Source organism: Cryptomeria japonica, chromosome 3 (genome assembly GCF_030272615.1).
Source record: "Cryptomeria japonica chromosome 3, Sugi_1.0, whole genome shotgun sequence".
NCBI classification, from domain to species: Eukaryota; Viridiplantae; Streptophyta; class Pinopsida; order Cupressales; family Cupressaceae; genus Cryptomeria; species Cryptomeria japonica.
This window is the reverse complement of record NC_081407.1, coordinates 899,700,222-899,726,477: the sequence shown is the minus strand read 5'-3', so window position 1 is coordinate 899,726,477 and position 26,256 is coordinate 899,700,222. Positions and strand designations below refer to the sequence as shown.

General features: G+C 37.0%; 1 protein-coding gene across 1 annotated transcript in view; it reads right to left on the bottom strand.

Annotated features, from left to right (window-relative positions):
- Positions 1 to 25,905, bottom strand: part of LOC131066381 (structural maintenance of chromosomes protein 3) — a 152,014-nt gene extending 126,109 nt beyond the window's left edge. Inside the window, exons 1-2 of the mRNA XM_058001134.2 lie at positions 25,694 to 25,905; positions 21,709 to 21,784 (exon numbers count right to left, since the gene is read on the bottom strand). Coding sequence (XP_057857117.1) covers positions 21,709 to 21,784; positions 25,694 to 25,708 — 91 coding nt within the window. The 5' untranslated portion in view covers positions 25,709 to 25,905. The remainder of the gene's footprint in view (positions 1 to 21,708; positions 21,785 to 25,693) is intronic.
- Positions 25,906 to 26,256: the final 351 nt, after the last annotated feature.

The window sequence follows — 26,256 nt, the reverse complement described above, 5'->3', positions numbered from 1 at the left end:
GAGACATTAAAAAGAACTTGCTTCAAATGACCTCATAATAATCACCAAAGTCGAAATAAACAGAAGATGGAAACAGGAATACTGTAGAAGGACATGGCTCCAACTATTCATTAAGTATTTGAACCATATGCACAGAAAAGAAGCAGAGAAAGGCAATTTGAAAAAATAAAAATTACAAATACTTGACTCAGAAACATTGATGTTGAGATTCATGCAACTAATTGCTGACTGTGTATACTTCCTGACTTCCAGTAAACAAATATTAAATAATCTAGCAGGATTTTTTCAACCGGATCTTCCATCTTATAAGAAACATGCTAGTAACAATACTAAGGGAAAAAGTGAAGACTCAACAAACAGTGCAAAGGATCGAAACATTTTGACCACTCAATACAGCTTCTACCTCAGAGTGGACATGGTCAAGCACCATATGTTTAGCAACAGGACTTAAATTAGATAATATCCATATGCCACATGTTCCCTTACAAGAATGAAAGGTAAAATGGTACATGTCAATGCACCTAAACCTTTCTGAGATTTTATTGAAGTGCTCTAGTTTTGTTCCTATAGCCACTTCTGATAATACACTTCACAAGCAGCATAAGTTACAAATTACAATAGTAAGTTACAACAAAGGCGCATAATATAAACAACCTTGTCAAAGAAAGGCCCCTTACCAAAAGTAAACATTCCATGCAGCCAAGAGAAGTAGCTTGAAGGAGACCAATGCACATACATTACAAACCAGAGCAGAAGTGCCAAAACTTTCATCAAACTCAGGAAAAGTGCCAATACAAAGCTTGATGTTGTCCTTTACAGAACGTTCAAACAACCCTGTAAAAGAAAGACCCCTTGCCACAAGTAACCATTCCTTGCAGCCAAGAGAACTAGCTTCAAGGAGACCAACGACCTAGCATACATTAAAAAATGGTGTAGAATGTCCAACATCATCATCATCATCAAACACCGCGAAAGAGAAAATACAAAGCTTGGCATGTCCTCTATAGAATGTTCATGGCTTGGAGGGACCTGAGGACATGTCCCCAGCCAAATTGGGTGCATCAACGTCCTGGGGATGCAGGGACAGGTCAGAAACAGCCACCGACCTCCCCTGCAGCCCAGGCACTTTTTGTTTCATTTTAAAAAAGAAAAAACACAACAGTAATTAAAAAAACAAAGGAGACCTAGACCTAAAAAAGCATTATAACATTCAAAACCAAGAAAGGAGCTCACTTGTGTCATTTTGCAAGTTGTCAAGAGAAGTAAAAAGGAAGAGCACAGCTGTGAGAAACCAAGTAAAAGAATGGGAGAGAAATGAGTAACAAGAAAAAGACAACCAAGTCTCCATGATTTGAGATAAGTTCACTATTTTTTTGTTTATTTTTACAAATTCTTTTACATTTTTTTTGTATTTTACAAAATTTCAAATACTTCGGAGGATTTTTTTGTTTGTCTATGCTCTATGTTTGCACTTGCCGCTGTCATTTAAATTTAAACCAAAAATAAATAAAAACAATGTGCACTAGCAGCAACGAGAATAGTGAGGGTCAAGAAATTGAAATTGAACAAGCATGCAATGGAAGTTCTTCAAGGAGTGTGAATGTACACAAACCATTTCCATGCCCTGCAAAGAGGCCATTTAACCCAATAAAACCTCTTTTACAATTTGCAATACCCATAGATGTTAAAAACCAAAATTCAGGGGAAAGTAGAGTATGGCTGTGTCATATTTGCAAAGAGGACTATAGGGGCGGCTACACAAGAGTTTACTCCCATCTTTTAAGCATACATTGTCAAGGGATAAAAGCATGTAGAACCATAACATTAGCTGAGAAGGCCAAGGTGACTAGGTTGCACATGGAGGGTGAAACAAAAAAAAGGAAAACCAATGGAGTCTATGCAGCCTAGTGGGTCATTGTCTAGTGGTATTGCTAATATTGAGCATGAGAATCAAAGAGGAAAGAAAAGGTCTACTAGCGTTACAAGTGTGTTTAGCATGCAATCATGAGATGTAGCTAATAGTTCTGTTGTCATTTTTTTCTATGCTAATGCCTTACCATTTCATGTGGCACACTCTCCATATTTTAAACAAATGTCAAAGATGCATTTGTTGTTGGTCCTCCATATGTTCCCCCTAAAATCATCAACTTCACACCTCCCTCCTTGTTAAGGAGTATTCCAAGGTAAGCATAATGATGGAAAAGTTGAGACAAGTTTGGATAAGGGATGGTTGCTCTATCATTATGGATGGGTGGACCAATATTAGACATCAGGCCCTTATTTTCTTAGAGCTATTTATTGTTTGAGGTAGAGAAGGATACAAACATACAATATCAGATTTTAAAGGATTCCATATAAGAGGTTGGACCCTCTAATGTTGTACAAGTAGTGACTGATTCAGCCCGTGTATGCAAATTAGTTGGATTGATGGTGGAGGATGCTTACAAGCACATTTTTTGGACCTCGTGTTGTTTTCATATGTTGAACAACACATTAAAAGACATTGGGAAAATAGATTTGGTGAAGACAATGGTGTCAAAAGCTAGAGACATTTAGATGTTCATTTGCAATCATCACATATTATTTGCTTTGTTTAAGACTTTTTCAAGGAAGGAATTCCCTGAGCCTGTGGAAACCAGATATGTTAGATACTTTATTGTGTTGAAGAGGATGATTGAGGTGCATGAGGTTCTACAATTAATAGTGGTTAATTCAAAGTGAGCTAGATGGGCAGAGGCAAACATAGATGAAGGAAAACTGACACAAAAAATTCTCAACAATGATTGGTGGTCCACAATGAAGTAAGAGATTGTCCTTTTTTTTTAAGATTGTCCTTTTTTTTTAAATGCTGATTTTAGTATTAAATTTCTAATTTTAGTATTAAATTTCTAATTTTAGTATTAAATTTCTGATTTTAGTATTAGCTTTATGAATTTATTATTAACTTTCTAATTTTAGTATTAAACTTCTGTTTTTATTATTAACTAATGCATTGCTGATTTTAGTATTAAATTTGTGGTTTTCATTTTATTATTGATATTATATTAATATATTGTTGGCTTAATTATTTAATTGCTGATTTTATTAATAGATTGTAGATTACTAAATTATTTTTGTTCTTTGCAAATATATTTACTCTGGCATCTCACCTATTGTGTGTATCATAAGATACGCTGATACTGACTCTCTTAACCTTGGAGAGATTTATGAGACATTTGACAACATGCTTAGATTGATGAAGCAAGCAATTCATAGCATGGACCCTAATTTGGGATTTTGTAAGGAGCACATTAGGCCCATTATGTCACAACGGTGGAACACTATGAACATCCCACTTCACGTGACAGCCTACTCTTTAAATCCCCAATTGTGCAGCAAGACCTGGAAGAATGCCTCCATCTAATGATGAAGAGGTGAAACAAGGCTTCATGAAGGTCCTTGGAAAAAGGTATACTGAGAAGGAGTCTAGCAAACTTAATGCACAATTGCTAGCTTTTGTGAATCTTTGTGGCCCAACATTCAGTAGACTAGACGCAAGGATGGATAGAACTACATTAGCTCAAACAGACCCCACTGAATAGTGGGCATGGCATGGCAAAGATGCACTAGAGTTGAGGATGCTTGCCACTCATCTCCTTTCACAAGTTGCTAATTCCTCTACTACAGAGAGGAATTGGTCTAAATATACCTTCATCTAAATAGTCAAGAGGAATAGGCTTACCTCTAGACGGTCAAAGAAGTTGGCGGTTGTGCATAATGCCTTGCAGCTTCAAGACCAATAAACTCCAGTTGTACATTGGGATGTCGATCCCAAAGATACTACACAAGCTGATGATAAGGAACATAATGTATTGCTTGGGGTTCCATTGAATCAAGATAAGACAACCTGTCATATTGGTAGTGATTTAAACTCTGATTTTGAGGTAGTGATTAAACTCCAATTTTGATGCAATGTTAAAACATATTGGTTTGGGACAGCTTCATATTTCTATAATTTTGTCATTGTGTAGTTGAAACTTGCAGCCTTTGGGCATTTTATTATAATTTTTATATAGTATATATGCACATTGTCAATGAATGCACTTATATTTTGTTAAAACTAAATTTGTTTGTTGCTTTCTATGAAATGGGAATCTCAATTGAACTCTAATATTATGTGTTAAGGTTATATGGTGTATATGATGATTGCCTTATCAATCCTATCATACAAATGTCTGAAATTTTCCATATTTTTTAATAGTCGTCCCCCCACATCCCCTAATAATGGCCTCCCTCCCCTCCTCATCCCTGAAACACATCCCCTTGTCCCCATCTCAAAAACTTGGGGTAACATAGATCAAATTGAACCTGAGCAAGGCTTTTGATATGACTAACTCAGGCCTCCTACATTATTGCATTGGTGTAGAAGTTTGGCATACAAGTGATCATATTTTTATTTCTCAATCTAAATATGCTAGAAGTTTGCTCAACAAGTTCAAAAGGACAAATTGCAAAATCTCGTCTACACCTATGGAGAAAGGATTGAAGCTTTCAACAAAAACGGACTCAAAGGTAATAAATGAGTCACATTTAGGCAACTTGTGAGAAGACTTGTCTATTTTATAGCCACTAGACCTGATTTGAGCTATGTTGTGAGTTGTATTTCCATATTTATGACAGCACCAAAGGTAAAACATTGGGTTGTAGCAAAGCGAATGTTGAGATATGTTGAAGGGATGCTCGACTTTGGCATTCAATACAACAAAAGCAAATATAATAGGCTGGTTGGATACACAAATTCAATTGGGCAGGTTTTGTTGATGGCAAAAAATCCAATTCTTGATATGTTTACAGTCTTGGCACGAGTGCAATCACATGAACCAACAAGAAGCAAAATGCAGTAGCTCTTTCTTCTACAAAAGCAGATTATCAAAGAACAGTCAAAGTAGTATGCGAGGCAATATAGCTTCAAAGGATGCTTTCTAACATGAAAATGTCTCAAGCAAGGCCTTCAACCTTGTTTTGCAACAATCAAGAGGTGCCAAAGCTTGCCAAGTATCCAAGATTCCAAACTTCTACAAGCATACCAAACATGTGCAGCTTCATTGCCATTTCATCAAGCAACATGTAGAAGATGGATCAGTGATGTTGCGATATTGTCCAGCTGAGGATCAAATTGCAAACATTCTTACCAAGTCCTTGAGTACTAACAAATTTGTAAAATTTCAGGATAAACTTGGTGTAGTTAGTAGATTGACTATTAAGGGAGAGTATTAAAGTAGTTGTAATATTTAGTTTATAATGGTCAATTAAGTCTTTAGGATAGACTTTAGGAATATCCTTTTAGTTAAGTTCTTATCTTGTTGCTTTATTAATAGAAATTTAAGCACTCTTTCACTTCTTTGTTAATATCACATATCTTGATAATTATTCTTTGTTTTATATTTTTGTAATACAAAAGCACTACAACAAACATCAATGCCACATTTGTATTCATACGATATCTATGTTCCGCAACCATAAAATCCTCACAAAAAACCCATTACAGAGCATGTTACATATATATATATATATATATATATATATTACTTGAATAAAATAAAAAATTCCATGTCCAAGGGGTTGAGCTTAATTGGGTAAATCGTTGGGTTCTCATTGTGGAGACCCTGGTTCAATTCTGACATCTAAAATGGAATTCCAAGTTGTGGCTTGTTGTGACATTTTCACACATTGCCCCATTGCAAATGGGGACCCCCCTCTTTTCGTTGAATAAACCAAGTCTTTTGTGGTTAGTGTCATCTCCCGACCCTAAGGAACGAGTTATAACTTATAAGGTCTTGTTGGTTTGGATTCTGGTCTTTGGAGGTGATGAAATGCCTAAGTATGGAATGGAAATTAAAGAGTATAGAGCCTTGATAGTTGTCGTCAAGTCAAAAATTAGGGTTTTCAAAGTATTATCAAACTAAATTGTGTTTATTGATTATCCTTTGAACTTTGCATTTTGTTAACTTATGATTTGATTAATACTTGCAAGATTACAACGTTATCTTGTCTTTTCAGGACTGATGAGAGAACAAAGCTTTAGATGCTGAGAAGAGGACTTCGTTGTGTGGGGATGATATCATCGTCCAAGGAAGAGATTGCAATGATAGAACAAGGAATTCACTAGAATGAAATTGAATAGCCAATATTTGGCTAAGTATGAGAAAAATCCTTCACAGAGGTGGATTTGCACTGAAGGAATGAAATTTTGCAATGATAGAACAAGGAATTTACTAGTAGAAGGAATGAAATTGAGTAGCCAATATTTGGCTAAGTATGAGAAAAAACCTTCACAAAGGTGGATTTGCACTAAGGAATGAAATAAAATGGCCAAAATTTGGCTATATGGGAAAAATCCTTCACAGAGGTGGATTTGCGCTCATGATAGAAATTCTTCCTCCACCCTTAAATTGCGCCCAAGGAAACAATTCAGTACATCAACATGATTTTGCCCCCAAGGAAAAAATCCTCCTCGAGCTCTTATTTGCGCTCTAAGAGTCAGTCCAAGGCAGCAAAATTTTGGTTAAGGCATGTGTTGGTGTTGGAAATAAGCCACACCTGGACCGACAATGGACTGGTCCAAGAGGGGCCAATAGCTCAGTGGTAGAGCACTCCAGCAGCATATGGAAGGTCCTAGGTTCGAGTCCTAGCTAGTCCATGTCTCAACATGGTATCAGAGCCAAGTCCAGGCTAGGAGCCTCGAGCACACGAGAGGTGTGGCTTAAGGGGGGGTGTTGGGGTTGGAAATAAGCCACACCCGGACCGACGATGGACTGGTCCAAGGGGGGGGGCCAATAGCTCAGTGGTAGAGCACTCCAACAGCATATGGAAGGTCCTAGGTTCGAGTCCTAGCTGGTCCATGTCTCAACAGCATGGAAAATCCTCCTCCACCTTCAAAGTGCGCCCAAGGAAATCTCCTATAGTGCAAATCTCGAGGAGGGAAGGATTCTTCCTTAATTCAACAATTCTCCTCCACCCCCAAAGTGTGCCAAGGAATTCTCTTGGAGCACAAATCACTAGGAGGGAAAGAAAATTCCTCCTCCGCTGCTAAAATGCACCCAACTTCACAAAGTGACTCAAAATTTGACTAAGGCAAGGAAAATTCCTTGACCCCCTCTAAAATGCGCCCACCCCTCAAATGGCATGGAATGATCAAGATTTGACTAAGTGTGGAGAAATTCCTTCTTACAAGCTCAGGCACGCTCATGGGCGCATTTCCTCTCCAGTCAAGGATTTCCTCCCTCACCTCAAAATCCTCCTCCTCTGCCTCTCATTTGTGCTCTCATTTGCGCCTAGGACCGCAATTTTCCTTGTCAAGTGGATTCATGCCTAAAGACATAATCTTTGTGGCTATCTCAAATGCACCCATGGAAGAGAGGTGACTGGAGTCATAAAATTGAAGTTCCTAAGGAGATATTTTGATAAAACATGGCACTCTTGACAAGTCAGAAAATGATAAAACGTCAAGGATTCATCTATCCAATCCAAAGACAACATCAGGACATTAGGAAGCATGGAGACCTGTTGTGACCATTTCACACATCGCCCCATCGCAACTGGGGACCCCCTCTTTTTGCTTGTCTTTCGCTCGCTTTTGCTTTCGTTTTTAGGATTTTGCTAGTTAGTTAGTCGTCTGGATTTAGGGTCAAGCCTTAGGGTTTTAAATTTTGTCTTTTCAGGCCAAAATCCAGTCGTTTTTGAGAGCTTTTGAGCTTCCTTTTCTAGGATGCAAATTTTGAATGCAATGAATTCGCCAAAATGGTCTAATTTTCAATTGGAATGTTGATGCAGAGCTTAAATTTGTCTAAGTGTTGACAGTGAAATGTGAATTTTTGTCTGATTGAATATTTTGACCAAATTTTGACTTTTTTTTTTATTTTGATCCTGGGCATTGGAATTGATTTGTTTCCACCTCGTGAAGTGTTAAAATGTGAAAAATCATGTTATTTTGGCCTGTAGGAGCAAAATCGCTCCTGTCCCTCAGTGAAGGACGGGAGCTCATTTTCAAATATTTCATCATCCCTGCAGAGTCCAGACAAATTTCAAGTTGGAAGTGATGGAGAACGGCGATATCTTTCCATTGAATATAAATTGAAGATTTTCATGAGCACAGAAATTCCTCCAGGAGGAAAATCGCTCCTGTCCCTCAGTGAAGGACCGGAGCTACAATTCAAATTTCGCCTTGTCCTTGCAAAATTTTGATGACTTAATGATTTAAGGACGTCCAAAAGAAGATGCTTTGCCAAATGAATATAATTTGAGATGCTGAAACGAAGGAAAATGACCTATATTGACCAAATCGCTCCTGTCCCTCTCCAAGGGACCAGGGCGAGGTACCTTGTAGCTCTCGTCCCTCTCCCAGGGACCAGAGCGATTTCCTTCATTATGCAAAATCCAGTTAAAGGTCAAGGTAAGTTTACGTTCAAAAACAAGGAAAAACATGAGATAAATGCGTTGAATATAAATTGAAGATTTTTGGGACGTCCATAACAGTGCTAGATGCCTAGTTCGCTCCTGTCCCTCAGGAAGGGACCAGAGCGATTTTTGATATAAATGATTTTCTTGCAAAGTTACAGATGATGTCAAGGCATGGACGAATGGAGTGAGGAAGGACGAGTCCGTTGAATATAAACTTGGAACCTGGCAAAGTGAGATAAGGCTACAAAAGAAGGATCGCTCCTGTCCCTCTCCAAGGGACCAGGGCGATGTTGGATATATTGGCCATTTTATGCAAGATTTACGTAAGATCAAGGGTTCGCAACGTCTTGGAGGGTCCATGGATAGATAGAAAGGTGATGCATGAAGATTTCAAACGTAAAGTAATCACCAAAATGAGCATATGGACCATATCGCTCCTGTCCCTCTCCAAGGGACCAGGGCGATTTGCTTTGGATTCCTCGTTTTGCTTCAAGTTCGAGCTAAGTCAAGACGTCATAAGATAGCATATGGTCCAAGGCATCGTTTGAAGATAATTCGCAAGAGTGTTGAACGTCCAAACATCGCCAAATAATGTAAAAGCCTCACATCGCTCCTGTCCTTTGGACAAGGACCAAGGCGATACTATCAAAAACACTCACGTTCCTTCAAGATCAAAGCGAAGCGAGGTTAGGAAGAGTGAAGGACGATGTTTGAAGGACATCGCAAAGGAGATCAAAGTGTAAAGTTGCCAAGGTCAAGGAGAAAACGTGGATCGCTCCTGTCCCTCTCCAAGGGACAAGGGCGATGGTCCCTTTAATACGTCCAAACACATAATGAAGACAAATGGAGTAAGCGCAAAAGGAATGAGCATAGATGTTATTCGCTAACAATGAAAGATCGAGGAACAAAGATGCATATTGAACGTGGAAATTTGAAGATCGCTCCTGTCCCTCTCCAAGGGACAAGGGCGATGAACACTCAAAAGGCATTTAAGTACGCATGCAAGATGATCAAATTCGAAGGACTCATCATGACGATCGATTTTCAACGCGAAGATGAAGGAGTTGGACGTAAGAAATGCAAAATCAAGACCAAAATCATGGATCGCTCCTGTCCCTCTCCAAGGGACCAGAGCGATGAGGTACGTCCCTTCCTTTTTTCCAATTTTGGCGCCAAGTGAGCAATTTGAATTTTCCTCAAATGCTAAATCAATTTAAAAAATTGAATATCCATTTTATTTAGCATTTAATATGGCGTTATCTTTTATTAATTATTTTTTGCCTTTATTTAAAAATCGAAATTCACATTTAAAAAACGCAAGGCATTAATAATTAATTAATTAATTAATAAAAATCGATTTGGAGCGCTCAATTAAGCAAGTCGGCCTTGTTATTTTATTGCAAATCATTTAAAAAAATGGTTTTATTAAGCAAGTCGGCCTAAGGGGTGAAAGGATGAGCGCGCTATATATGAAGGGTGAGAGATTTCATTTTCACATAATCATTTTTACCTTTCTTCATGCGAATTAAGAAGAGGCGAATATAGTGCGAAGTGTGTTCAAAGGTGGTGCGAATTCAAACCAAGGGTGGCGCTTAGTTATCAAGGGTGGTGCGAATTTGAAGACCACACCAAATGCGAACTTGAGGAGACATTAAGGCGAATTTGCTAAAGACTTGGAGGATTTGTTTGAGCGATTTGTCAAGGACAAATTTGAAGATCATTTGGGACCACGTCTAGGGCGATACTTGAAGATCACGTTCACTCCAAAGGTGGCAAAGTCAATTTTGAGGAGACCACATTGAAGACTATTTTATACCTCAATTTTTGCCTAGGCGAATTTTGTTTTTGCATTCTAGAGTTAGCTCTCTATCGAGGTATGGCGATTTTAATTATTATTGCTTTATTCATTCATCGTCATATTTCAAGTTTTGAAATTTTGATTTTTGAATTTCTCTTAGCTCAATCGTTTATTTTAGGAAATGATAACTCTAGAGACTTATCATGATGTTTCCTAAAAAATTTATCTCTCTTATTTATGTTATTTATTGCAAAATCTATTTCTTATAATGAAATGTTGTGTAGGTATGGCGACCCCGAAGGCGGGAGCATCCACCAGCCGCTCGGCTCTCATGAAAGAAGATCAGAAGATCGAAGAAGTGGAGACCAAGATCGTGTCGAAGTGGAGCAACATTGGAGATACAAACCTGGGGAACTTTAGCACGAAGAAGTTTCGAGAGGTCCCTTACATCGGCAAGCCATCACCTGTCGCCCGGAGAATAATAGAGAGTGGCATCATCAAGGCGGCCGGTTTTCCTCCAGCTATTCAGTGCCACGAGTTGATGATCGAGTGTGCCCGTCACTACAATCCACAGTCCAAGACAATTGTGTCCAATGAGGGAAACACTTTGGTGTACCTTTCAGAGGAAGCCATAAGTGAAGCCTTCCATCTTCCAGAGCACGGGGACATGATATACAAGAGCATTGAAGGAGCCAGATCAATGTACGATGATGATCCAGATGCTTGCCTAAGCATAATCAACAAGAACTGGCTACTCAAGAGTCGTCCCCGTCTAAGCAAGGTACCGAACACACCGCATCGGATTGATTTCCAGGAGGAGTACAGAGATTTGATTACTATGCTCAACAGAGTTACAGGAGCACCTCATGCCTTCTATTTTGAGAAGTGGATGTTTTACTTCATCCAGGTGATTGTTCAAGGAAAGGGTACAATACATTGGGCTAGAATAATTAGCCATTGCTTGGACGTACAGTTGAGAAGACTCAGGGCTACTAAGTCCTTCCACATGAGTTCATACGTCATCTATGCCTTAATCAGGAGCGTTGAGTACGCAGGACTACCTCACAGAGGAGTGATTGGAAGAGGACCTAGCGAGGTCAGAGCTTGTGAATCCTATACCTACTTGCATCATCCGCCAGGAAAGAACTACAAGTTAGTCAATGATACTTTCACGATGAACATCACAAGGACGTTGCAAGGAGGGATTCACAACAGATTATCTCAGGATGCCCAGGAGTTCATCAAGAGGTACGGTGCTTGGTTCATTCAGTTTCCCAAGTTCACTTACATTAGAGTGCATGGATGTCCTGTACCCCCATACATGTTGCCGAGGTATCCGACAGACAGAATTGTGTTACTTGAAGTAACAAGGCAGTTGGCAGCGTATGTGAAGGCATTCAGACACAGACATCAGAATGGAGTTCAGGTACCTATTATTTTGGGTAATTCAGTTGAGGTATGTCCTAATGTCTTAGCCATGGATGACGCAGAAAAGGAGTTAGCCTTGTATTCTTTTTCATCTTTTGCTTGGAGGAATAGTTTTGATCCCCATGGACATTTAGAGGAGACGGTCGGTAGAAGATTTAGAAATGAGCACCAAATTGAAGATTTTATGATGAACCTCCTAGATGATCTTGAAGTGAAACGTAAGATACATTCTAGATTGCCTTTGGATTTCATCAGGAAATGCAGGATTTACAGAGTGGCCGACCAAGCTCAGGACAATGGCAGGCACATCCAGTCTTCATATGATAGAGAAAGCAAAACAATAAGTTTGAATTGGAATGAGCCCGAGGTCGTGGATTTAGATGATTTGATGGCACCAGTCTTGTCTTGTACTCGCAGATGGGTAGACGTTCAGCATCAGAAGTTGAGAGAACAAGGCATAGCTATGTCTTTCACTTTGGAAGATAAACCAGCCGAAGGTGGAGCAAGTGTTAGTGAAGGCAATCCTGATCCTAGGAATTCAGGTGAAGGTAACCTTCGATGTGCCAGTGAGGGCAATCTCCATTCGAGAGGTTCAAAGAGAAAGGAAAGATCAGAAAAGAAAGAGTCTTCCAAGAAAAAGCAAGGTGCTAACAAAGATCAAACACCAGGTACTTCTTCCAGACCGGAAAATAGAACAGTTCGAGTGGAAGAGTCCATGGAGTCGATGGTACAAAATGACAGGCAGGAGGAAGGACAGGCACAGCATGTTTCGTCAGATGGATCTCTCCAAGACTATGATTTAGATAATGATAATGAAGTAACATCTCCTCCCAGACAAGAAGAAATAGTACATAAAGAAATTCAAGTTCAAGAGACAAGATCGAATATCCCAGATTGGTTGAAGGAAAGATTGACTAGGGTGATCGTAATTGAGGACGAGGACAGTGCAATTGATTTAGAGAGCCTTGTTGGACGTTCACATATGACAACAGAGAAGAAGAAGGCTACAAAGATGTCCAAGATGATTCGAGATGAGACTGGATCCCGAAAACTACAGATAGCTACACCGGCAGCAGATAAATATGAGGGTGAGATCCTAGCAGAGGATTATGATATACAGACTTTTGAGTTAGGACCATCCACAGCAGAGCAGACTTTAGATGATGCCACCGACACATTTGAGGCATTGAAGGACAAGTTTAGAGAAGAGGTGGAAAAGAATAGAAAGCTTGAGAGAGAGAGAGGTGCATGGAGGACATATTTCAGTCACATCAATGAACCTTTGGGACGTCAGGATCCAGTTAGATCACCAGTGCAGGCATTGCCCCTTCAATCGATCAATGAAGCAGAAAGATTCAGGAACCTGGTCCAGCGTACATGCAGTTGGATGGATAGATCTCATACAGTGGCTATAGAATTTGTTACAAGGATGTCGAAGATCATTCATCAGGCTATCCAAGTTCTTGAGATAATCCACAGATTGATGGCAACAGTAGCTGCATTTGCCCATACCAAGGACGTTGTCATCCCTGTCTTGAAAGTAATAAGACACACATCCAGAAGAATTTTAACGCAGGAGAGGATCTTAGAAGGTGATTCTCACAGTTTGTTTCAGTGGTCAACCTTACTCCATATAAAGAGTGTTCTCTTCGAGGACATCAGTGTTAGATGTGGTCAAGTTGAGGAGGTGATCAATCCGATCCAGGACAGAGTATTTGAGGTACTTCGTACCATTCTTGGCAGAAGGATCGAGGTCGAGACAGATGTGGATATACAAGAATTTGAGGATAGAGTCAAGATCATCTTTCGCAAGGACGCAAATGTTACAGATGAGCAGTATGATCAGATGTATGCCACCATGCTCCTGATTGATAGAACAAAGGAACTTGAACCTACTTGGGACGCAGCTCTTCTAGATGCATTCGATCAGGTCATCCACTTAGAAGAGAGTATCAAGAATCTTCCCGAGATTCCAATCACAGAAATCGAAGGAATCGTGACAAAATTCATTGCATATGCTAAGAAAGAGAATTGGAAAGGGAATAAGATTCTAGATGAAAGGTTGTTACAGATGACATGACATCTTATTTCTCATTGGTTGATACCTCCTAGATTTTTGTGCCGAATTTAATATTTGGCTATGTATTTAATATTGTTCAGTAAAAAGGAGGTCATTTGTAACAAACCCTAATTAGGGTTTAGGTGTCATGATCTTGTCCGTTGATTTACTTTCAATCTGGACCTTTCATTGTAACTGGGGATGCTATTTATACCCCCATTTTTCATTTCATTTGATAATAGTGAATAGTTAATAGTCGAATAGTCAGATAAGAGTGAAATAGAGAGATTAGAGTTAGAAGCAATTTTTATTTTGTAGCAAGATTGAGTCTTGAAGAGAGAAATTCAAGCAATTGTTGTATATGATGACTTGGAAATCAATAAAATATTGAAGTTATGGTGTTTTGTTGCAAATTTCTTGAGTTATCTTCATGGTTGTTGGATGTACTTGAATCACGCTCAATCAAAGTAGTTTGTTAATTTGAAAGACTAAGTGTGAGATTTGATATTTGGTAGGATTCGCTATCCAAACCACTAGCTTCTTGCTGATTGTAGGAACGCCTTGCGTGGTCGACTGGAGAACATTTTGAGTCCTTAACCTTCAAGCATTTTCGTATCTAGGATATGTACCTTTGTAGTCGTGTCCTTGGTCTTTGATGCATTGAACATCATTATTACCTTAGAAGATCGCACTAATTTCAATTGAGTTGTTATCTTATGGCAAAATTGAAGTTGGTTGAGTCTTGCCAAATCTCATTCATGCTAAGTCATTCATAGGGTTAGGCTAGATTAGACCTCTCAAACCCTGTCCTTTTGCTATTTTTTGAAAGTTCCTTTTAGTTTAGTAAAATCTTCGAGCTTTGAATACGTAAGGCCCCTTGGAGGAAACAGCAAATCACATCATACCACTAAAGAGCTTGTCCACACGTGGAGACCCCACTAAAAGAACCTTGGAGTCCATCTAACTGATCCTTTTTGCAGATCTTCAGCAGTTAGAGACTATTTTCTCAAGAGAGGATAAGGTACCTATTGGTATTTTATTCTGTGTATGATTGTGTATAAAATACACGTCAACAAGACCCAAGGTGAAGAAGTCTAATTCAAGACAATCCAGTTCAAGGTGTTAAAGGTTCAAGACCTCAAATATCAAAGTTCAAGTATAAACGTAGAAGGAAGAATTTCCTCTGGAAATCCAAAATCAAGAGTCAAAAAATTCAAGTGTGAAAGATTTCAAGAATGATAAAATCGTCGACAAGGGAGTCCAATCCATTTCACGAAGGTGAATTCCCAAGCAAGTACATGGAAGGAAGAAGATGGTTGAGGAGAGATAGTTTCAGAAAAGTTAGAACCTTAATCACAAAATAATGCAATTTGAGAATATTGCTCGTGATGAGTTACTGAGTCTATCTGACGTGGCGCATACTCACCTTCACTAGCCAATCACATGTATTCAAGTCAACATGACCAAATTCAATGAACCTGACTTATCCAAGAGAGCTTCTAAAAGGTGCTGATAATATTTTATTATTGGTTTATATTCAAAAGGACAAGTGTCCCCAAATGTAATTTTCTCATTGGTCGACTTGGCCCCACTATTCTGTGCCACAGAAGCTATTGTTAGTAAAACCCTTATTAGGGTTATTGAAGATAGCGTCGGGAGGACGAACCAAAAGATGTCAAGTAGGATTCCTCCCTAGCTAAGAGGGAGTGTTTATTTTATTGTAGCTGTGGTCGAAATCCACAGGCCTACATAAAAGCTTGTGATTATATTGATAATAATTATATTGATAATATAATTATTATATTATTAGTTGTGAGATAATATAATTATATTATGTTATAATATAATTATATTAGAATTATTATATTATTAATTGTGATAATATAAATTATAGTTATAATTATTAATAATATAATAATATATTAATATTATATTAATATATATATATATAATCATTAATATTTAATTATTTAATATTATAATAAAGTATGGTGTCCCTTGGTGAAAGGGGACCTCTTGCATATATATTATGAGATGTGTGATCTCATGAAAAAGGAAGATAACAATAATAAAAATTAAAAAAATATAGGCAATACCTGGGACTTTATCATGGTATCAGAGCAAGGTTAAGAGAGTTGAACCTGGCTTATAATGATTTTAGTGGCTTCATTCCTCCAGCCTTCGGAATGCTGCCAAAGCTCGAAGTTCTCTTCCTCAACAGCAATAGTTTGAATGGGACATTCAATGTTCTCGGGAATAGGGAAGGCATTTTTGGAGTATAAGTTTTGATGGAAGAAGTCTTTTACAATTGAAATTATAAGAAATCAGTTTTACATCCTAAAGAGTACATACAGGGAATTACAACATACACATTCCCTTGGTGGATCATTGACATGAGCTTCGACCTTGGAGGATTATCTTCTTCTTACTCTTATCTGTATTTGGTGCGCTTAAGGGAGTTTGTATGCAGCGCTTGAAGTAGTAGAATAGAGGAGAAATTGCAGGGATGTTTTATGAAGAAAGACGCCATGCATAAGAAGCCCATTACATACATATCTCCACCTTGATAATCAAAGAACCACAAAATGTAATCCATGAATTGTTACTTCGATATACAAAACTGCGGACTATCCTACACCCATACTAGAGATTTCCAACGCCCATCATTCATAATGGATTTGCGATGAGTACGGACGGAAGACTATAGTAAGTGAAATAACTTGGAGTTTCGTATTCTCTATATCGATCACGAGAGAGAGATATACATTGGAAATACGGGGAAGCGATAATTCTTAAGTGCGCAGAACTATCATAGGAAGGATAACAAATATGAAGATGAATATGGGAGGTTGATGAAAACGTCTTATTGATGATTGAATAGGTATATGAACTACAATGTGCAAAGGGCAGCGATTAACATTATACAAGGAAGGACAACATAGAGATGGTTCGTTGTTCATAGTGAAAGTTCAAATACAAGGAATTATATATTACAAGGTGATCATATTAAGGAGATGTTTGCATTAGTGAAGGTAGCTAGCTTCTTAAGAAGCTGTTGTTTAATGGAAAATTGCGATTCATAAATAGTAATAAACCCAAAGTTTTGAGAAAAGAGTATGACAAGATATAAGTGTAGACTTACGAAGACTAAAATATGGACTTATGAAGAATGTTAATGTTGTGAAGGGAAGAATATATGATACAATGTTATAGAGGAACAAGCTGGAGAAGACATAGCCACATTTATGATCGAATTTTGAGGAGAGATATTACCATATTTATGATTAGCACAAATCAAGGGGAATCTATTAAGATAAGTTCTATTCTCCAAACTATTCTCAAAATTTTAAGTCAAAATTATAATGAAATGTATTCAATTGTGATAAAGTTATGTTTATTAAAACATTACAACTCTCACTTTAAATTGAAATTGATGTCTCAGGACTTCATGGAGGTAAATCCAGAATGGGGACATTACAACCATGTCGAGATGGTTTCTCTAGTGATTAGGAAATTGTAGCAATTAGAGGAATATATGATTCACGAGATAGAGTTCCATGTGATATCCTTGGATGGATGGATACTTGGTGGGCTTCGGATTCACCAAGGGTGATGCAAACCTTCGAGACAAACTTGGAGATATGGAAAAATGAAGCTCTAATTGAGAGGGAGGCTCCACATTAGTGATCTTCTGTGATTTGCTAATACATTTCTCTTTGAGAGAGACTTGAGGTGAAAGTCCTTGTCTCCACCCTCTGATATGGTTCATGATGGATGTCATGCGTGTGACTCCATGACTTCATTGGTTCAGTGCTTGTTGAGCCCCTGTGAACATTATTGAGAGGTGACGATCTCACAATGATGAACACTTGTACTTTTGATCATTATTGTAAGGTGACGATCTTGCAATATTGATTGACCATACCATCATGATGGATATCATGAGACGTGATATTTGTGGATAAGCCATGATGGTTGATATTACATAAAGAGATATTCATGGTGGATGTTATGTGATGTAATATTCATGGACATGCCATGAAGTGATGTCCTTAAATGTCATAATTGTGGATATCATGAGATGTGATATCTATGGACAAGCCATAATGGTGGATATTACATTATGTGGTTATGGTGGATATCATGTGACGTGATATTCGTGGATATGCCATAACCTTTGATATCACGGTGAGGTGATATCTTTCTCTCACACAATAAATGGAGCTATTGTGTTTACTATAAGGTGTTATTACTTATTGAAGGATAGAAGGATTTCCTCCCTAGCTAAGAGGGAGTGTTGAAGGTAGCATCGGGAGGACAAACCAGAAGATGTCGAATAGGATTCCTCCCTAGCTAAGAGGCAGTGTTGATTTTATTGTAATTGTGGTCAGAATCCACATGCCTACGTAAAAGCTTGTGATTATATTGATAATATAATTATTATATTATTAGTTGTGAGATAATATAATTATATTATAATTATTATATTATTAATTGTGATAATATAATTATATTTATAATTATTAATAATATGATATATTAATATTATATTAATTTATATATAATCATTAATATTTAATTATTTAATATTATAATAAAGTATGGTGTCCCTTGGTGAAAGGGCACCTCTTGCATATATATTATGAGATGGGTGATCTCATTGAAAAAGGAAGACAATAATAATAATTAAAAAAACATATAGGTAACACTTGGGACTTTAACAAGGGTTCCATCTTGTAAACTCAACCCTTGATTTCAAATCAATCTTGGTCGTTCATTTGTGGGAGGAGTTCTATAAAAGGCCTTGCCTTCTCATTTGTAATTCATAGTTAGCTCACTAGAAGTAGAGAGCTCTTGCTCCTTGGAGTAGAAGTAGTGGGAGGAGAAGACATTATTGCATATGACCTAGAGAAATAAAACTCGATTACATTGAAGCTATGGTGGATTCTTGTCTATTTCAACCTGTTGCATGGTGTTCCTTCGATTTCTCAAATTGTTAGAAGTGCATTGATGTTAATGGAGAATGTGACAATGTTTGATGAATTTCAATGGTTCATACGTTTTGCACTTAGATGATATGTATTTGCAGTGTAAAGTTAGCCTAAGCCTTTTTTTATATGGATGCTTAACTTCGATCATTGAATGTACATTGTTTGTTGTGATGGTGTTCATTATGATATGAAAATTCTTTGCATAACCCTTGGAAGATTGCACATGTCTTGTGGAGTTGTTGCTAAGCTTGGCGAAGCAAAACTTGGTTTATGTGGAATTTGTCCATTGGAGCACAACCTATTTATATCATTGTCCTTGGGATTAGAATTAGGTTTCTCTAACCCTTTCCCCTTTTAATTTCAGTTCATTCCAATTCAGTTCGTTTGAAGTAGGAGCATCACAAAATTGCTATATCCAATGATGAAGTTCCAGCCACAGCAAAGAAGTGAAAGAATTATCTAAATGTAAGTCCCTTTGTATTACTAACATACATCAAGCCAAACGAGCTCATATCCAACATAAAGCCGCATGTTTGCAGTAGGAACCTTGGAGTCGCCTCTATGATCTTAGCATATGAGGGGTCTTTGCTCAAGAAAGGATAGTGTCCTTTGGCACTTTATTCTGTGTTGGTGTAGTCATAAAACACCCGTCAACATGACTCTTGGTCTTCCATAGTTGGCTTCTAATATGGAGGTGGTTTATAAATAAAAGTGGATTTCAAAGAGATGACTCTTGGTCTTCCATAGGTTATTTCTAATGTGTTTGCTCCTAAGGAGCTTGTATTGGTCTAATGTTGATGCTCGTATGCGCAAGATAATTGTAATTGATGTACAATTAAAAATACTTTTCATCCTTTGTTCACTAATACCGGCCATTTTCCTTTGATTGCAAATCAAACACACTAGAGTATATCGGTATCCATTGTAGCAGGGATATGAACTACATCTGGAGAAAATGGAGGAAAAACAAGATAAAGGTGTTTCATAATTAGACAAAAAGACTTAAAAGTCGACTATAACAAAATTCTTGAAGGGTCCTTGCTTGGAACAAGCCAAACAAACCTAATTGATCATAGAATCAAATTTGGCTTCAAATGATCAGCTCCAAACATATTTTGTATTGATTGTCCTTAATATAGTTTATTTTTATATGTTATCTTTAAGTATCCTTGGTCACCATTAACTCTTGCAAATTTGGCGAAGGAATTAGGTTAGAATTTATTATGCTTTCCTTGTACATTATGGTGGCATTATTTGCAAGAAAATCAAATTCAAAATTTATCTCTCTGAATATATGATTTATGGCAATATTCTCCAAAAGAGGCCAAACTTGTAATAATAAGTTGTTGATTTTCCAATTAGCTGATTTTCTCTTTTCCACTAAATAATTATCATAGAGTCCCCTTCTATTTCCACAATTTTGCATTTAAAAATTTGAATCTGAGCTTTACTATTTGTGCCTTCTTCAAGTTTTTCAACATTCGACCAATGATCTTTCAATTTTCATTCTTGATGATGCATCCTACACTTGAAATGTCAAGGTTCTCTTTTGAGGCCCCATCAAAAGTCAATTTGACCCAATTAGGATTTGGTAACATCCAAATGGTGTCATTTCTTAGATTAGGCACTTAACTCTACCATCCCCCTTAACAAGGGTTTATATAATGTTGAGGTTCTCTTTTCAGGCCCCATCAAAATTCAATTTGATCCAGTTAGGATTTGGGGGGATCCAAATGGCTTCATTTTTTAGATTAGGCATTTAACTATACCATCCTCATTAATGGGAGTTATTATAAATACTTGTAATTTATATTTATTATAAGATTTTAATTTTATGTATAGATATTAAATATTATAAATACATTAGCATATTATATTTCAATTTTTAAATATTTATAGTAGCTTTGTTTAGTATGTGTGGTATTTAGAGCTTAACTTTTGTTTTTAGACTATATATATATATATAAAGTATTAATAAATCCATATATAATATAAATAAATATATATATGATTTTTATACGTTTTTTGCACGCTCGTACTATAAAAAAATATACATATGATTTTTATATGTTTTTTGCACAGTCATACCCAAAACATACCCAACCCCCCAAAGAAACTTATCATACCAACATACCATACACATACCCATACCCATTCCCCAAATCCAATTCAATGACTTAGCATGAGATAAAATAAATATCAAACAAAATCAAAAATAGAATCCATTTATGTTAAAAATTATTATTCTTAGGTTTCTTAAAAAATTGACTTCCCCACTATGGTTTACTCTTTTTATATTTCACACCATGTTTTCAAGATGTCAAGGTCCCTACCTTAAATGAACATAGAAAATGGTAGTTAGAAAGGTAAACTTGTAAAAGGGACAAACGTATCATTATCAACCTAGTTGTTCTGCCAATTGCACTTCCTATTGAGCTAGGATAATCAAAAGCCAGAAATTACTTTCATCTCTCACAATGCATCTCTTTCTTATTGGAGCTTATACTTTTAAGACCTTCAATTTAACTGGAAATATTAAGGCGCTCTATATAGTATTAAAACATTCCATTAGCTATCTCTCCATGCAATAAGCTTCATCAAACACTCCTTGATTTTATATGTACAACTACAAATTATGAATTTCCTCATTCATTCTTCAATGTGTCTATTGCCTACAATAAGCATATGAATAAAATTACACGTAAAATGTTCTACATATGACCTAGTATAGTACCTATATTAGTAATTCAATGTCAAAGCATTCACCCTTGGACCTCACCATACTTTTAATTTATTCTCCACTCTGTCATCTTATTGACTGTAACATCTAGCATTCAATCCACGAGAACTTTTACAGACAAAGATTATATACAAGTAAAGCATACAAGTTGCAGTTCAAACATTGCTGATATGAAATTTAAGATACCCAGAATTTGTAAAGAAATAACAACATTTTTATTCAAGAGACACAACAGGCTAAAAAGTAACATTACCTACACAGTTATGCTTTGGACTAAATGGCTCTGTTGCCACCTGCTCCTTGTAGCTTTTAAAACCTTCAATGATCACCTGAGAGCATTACTTAGTAATTAGCCTACAGCATTATATGATAACTGTGTCTGCACTTAAATATGACACTGTTGGAAATACTTATGTCACATGCACATCCATTAGCATGCTTCTGAATACGATTACAGAGGCACCCAAAACCAAACTTTGTAAACACACCAAAACTGCAAAATAGAATCGTTGGCAGTTATTCTCAGGCTATTTCATGTTAAACACTTACACAAGGTAGTAGCGAAAACGCACTTGTTGCCTTTTAACCACATACACAACATCCAGAAACTCCAAACTTATTCTTGAATACATTTGTAAGGAGCACATTACAAATTCAACAAAAAATTGCACACAAAGGAAATTATAAGTCTTAATAAGAACTTTGAACACATAAAATCTTTGACACTTCTGAATATGAAAATTAAATACGTCTATATAATCCTGTAATCCATTGATCCAGACAAATTGGTTAAGGCAGTCACTGTGTTGAGGTCTATAGTTTAATCCCTAGTGGGCTCACACCACAAGACCTGTAGCGGCCCATAAAGTCCTTACCAGAAATCAAAAAACTGCATAACCCTGTGGTCACTCAATCAAACAACTGTAACAACCAATAACTACAAAATAAAATTGATTACAACAGTCATAATAACAACTCTTAACACAGAGGCTAGTTTAATAAGGTGAGTCAAACTGGTATTAAGTGGGAAACTGTGCCTCTTGGCTTTAAAAAACTCAATTTTGATGGAGCTTCTTGGGAAAATCCAGGCATAGCAGGAGAGGGACAAATCATTCACTGTCTACAACAACCATACATTAGTGCTTTCTTCACCCCCCTGGGGATTGTCACAAGCAATAAAGCCCATGAAATTGGATTTGTTGAAGGCCTAAAATTGGCAGTATCATCAGCGATCGAGAAGCTAGTGATGGAAGGTGATGGAAGATGACTCACATCTACTTATTAACGCTCTGAGAGATTATAGCATTTGGAGCTAATTTTTTGTGAAGCTCATAATCTATCTCAGAACTTCAAACTAACTAAATAGCACCATGTATATTGGGAAGGAAATAAGGCAGTTCACTGCTGTTGGTGTTGGAAATAAGCCACACCCGGACCGACCATGGACTGGTCCAAGAGGGGCCAGTAGCCCAGTGGTAGAGCACTCCAGCAGCGTATGGAAGGTCCTAGGTTCGAGTCCTAGCTGGTCCATGTCTCAACATAAGATCAGAGCTAGGTCCAGGCTAGGAGCCCCAAGCACACGAGAGGTGTGGCTTAAGGGGGGGTGTTGGTGTTGGAAATAAGCCACACCCAGACCGACGATGGACTGGTCCAAGAGGGGCCAGTAGCTCAGTGGTAGAGCACTCCAGCAGCGCATGGAAGGTCCTAGGTTCGAGTCCTAGCTGGTCCATGTCTCAACAACTGCCTAGCTAACCATGGGCTAATTTCCAAGATTTAAAGGCTAAGAATGATCCTACCACATTAGAGGAAATCATTTGAAGGCCTATGCCACTTTCCACTCTTTATCCATCAATATAAGGCTATAATGCTCGATGATTGTATGCCTTAATTGCTTAGATTTCACTTTAACAACTCATTCATTTGGTAGCTGATGTGCTATGATGAATTCAGGTGGCAACACCATAGCTTTCTTAATTAAGCAAGATAAAGCATTTCAAAGATTCTTCAAATCCATTCCCTGGCTTATTTATTTGCTTATCTTAGGCTTCCTGTTTCAGATCAGTTTTAAGCTGGGGGTCCAGTACTTCTTTCCTGATTCCCTGCCCTTAAAATTGCTGATGGTACTTCTTTCCTGATTCCCTGCCCTTAAAATTGCTGATGTTTCCAACATCCATTCAGAGACTTCAGTTGAAATTAATGTATTTGGCAAGGAACCCGTGCACTTTATTACTTCAGTTATGGCCAATGGGTGCTGAGATAATGATCTCCAAGCATTCCATGAAGGAACTAAGAGTGTCTTCTGAATAATATTTGAATAGGAAAGTGAAGGATGCTGAGAGCAGGAAATTGCTGCTTCATGTTCTGTTTCATAGAATTGTGGCTGACCTCTAAGGCGAATATCAGAGCTCCATCACTGGATGATTCAAATACCTGCTGAAAAAAAAAATTGTGGAGAAGATGCTGAACTGGAAGCATCATGTAATATAATGATGGTTAACATGGTGGAGTAAGTCGTGCACTTAGTTCCAAGGGCCATCATTACCCCCTCCCAGCTAATGTGAGGTTTCCAGGTTCTATCACCCTGGTCCCAAAAACAATCACAGACATCTAACAAACGAATAGTCTGCACCGTGGAAAGCTGAGGACAAGACAAGGCTTGCACAAAACATGACCCCACAGCACGAAGAACATGGAGAAGATGCAATCCTTGGATATGGTCATTCCAGTTGTGCATAGAAGCAAGGATCTGGCAGGCTTCCAAATCCCACAGAGTTTTCTCTTCATTCTAATTTGCAGTCTTGCTTTGGATCAAATACTATGAACAATATTGGAGTGTAATTGTTGCTTCTGGTTTACTAATAGCATATGGTAGTCATCAGATTTGGGTCTTAGTGCATTTGCAAGCTGAAAATAGTTCTTTGATTCACTAAGTATGATAATTAGATTTTGGCCCTTCAGTATTGTGATGTTAATAAGTTCATATGTAAAAACTCTCCAAAGCAAGTATATGAAGCATTCAGTAATTTCCAGGGTTATGCTCTGTTGTTTCTTTTAGGCAGGAATTCATCAACCTCCATTTATTTTAGCAAAAGAAAACAATTCAAACACAACGCTTATTTAGTATTGGAAAAAATATTAAAAATAAATGAATCGCCCTGTTACCCTACAACCACTGAAACAGACAACTGCAACTGAATTTTCAATGCAAGCGAATGATTGTAACAATCACATATATACTTTTAACACATCGATTGTTTAAAAAAAATAAAACAAAAAATAAATAAATATTGACGTAACACTACAATAAAAAAACACTTTACACAAAAGTAATTTAATTTGGAATTATTATTAAAAATCAACTATGTAACCCACTTACTGAGCCAGACATCTGGAATCAGAATGAACATAAAAGTCATAATAACAATCTTCAGCGCATAAATCACTTAAAAAAATTAATTTAATATTAGAACTAAGTATATATAATATAACTGCTAATCATTTAGTCGCTGAACCAGGCAACTGGAATGAGAAATTTAACACCAAAAAAACATTAAAGATTAAATCATTAAACAACCATAAAAACATCTCTAAACAAATATTGTTGGAAATTTTTTAACATAATAAAAAAAAAATTGAAATTATATAAGTAACCCTACAGTTACTGAGCCAATTAACAGCAACAAGAAATGCAAAATACCACAAAATAACTTAAGCAGTCATAATAACAACTCTAATCAGATAAACCGTTGAGCTTCTGAAATAAATGGCTGCGAAACCCTACAGTTACAGACATTGACGACTACAACCAGAAATTGAAACCAAAAATTATAATTCATAATGAAAACTCTAAACACGTGAATTGGTGAAAAAATTTGAAAAATTATTCGTAAACCCTACAATTGCTGGGCCAGGAAATTGCTACATCAAATTCAACGCATCCAAAAGAAAAAATATATTATTAAAGTAGACAACAAAAATGTACGCAACCCTGCAGTCACTGAACCAGGTAAATGCAGAAAAAAAAACGCAGGCAAAACTATTATGATATTCATACTAGAGACTCGGCATACTATGACCTGAAATTTTGCATAAACCTAGTTTACTTAATTCAGCCGAGCTAAGGGCCGCTCCACAAACAGCATTATGGATAAATCTGGGCTCAGTTTTCACTCTACTGAAATTTAATTACAATTCACCAGCTGAGAAAAGAATTAAATAGCTAGAACAAAAAAGCTAACCTGCTTTATGAACATTTTCGCAGCTGACACTCACAAGGCTACTGTTCTGGAAAGAAAACTACGGAATCGAAACCCTGGCCTCCGGATTGCATAAAATTCAGAGAAGCCGCCCAACGGAATGTCGTAGAGCGGGAAATGTAGGTTGAGTGTTTTTTTACTTTATGTTCGGACAGGCTTTTGGAGAGAGAATTTGTTCCGCTTAAAAATAAAATGTATTACCTATAAAACAAAATATAGGATTTGTATTTCCATGTTTGGAAAGTGGGGAGCGATCGTTTATGTCTAAAAGTACGGTTCGGTCATTACGGAGTTTTATAACTACAAATAATAGTTTATACGCAATTGTAGAGACGAAATTTCTACATTTCAGAGTAATAGTTTTTTTTTGTATTGTAGTTTTTTACGCTAAGAATCAAATTCATATTCTTATTTTTATTTTTATGTATAATATATCGATTTATGTATTTTAATTTTAGTTGAAGAATTATCTCACGTGATTATGAAAGTGGTTAATACTTGTTATTTCAAATTATTTAGTTTGTTAAAATAAGTTTCTAAGAAAT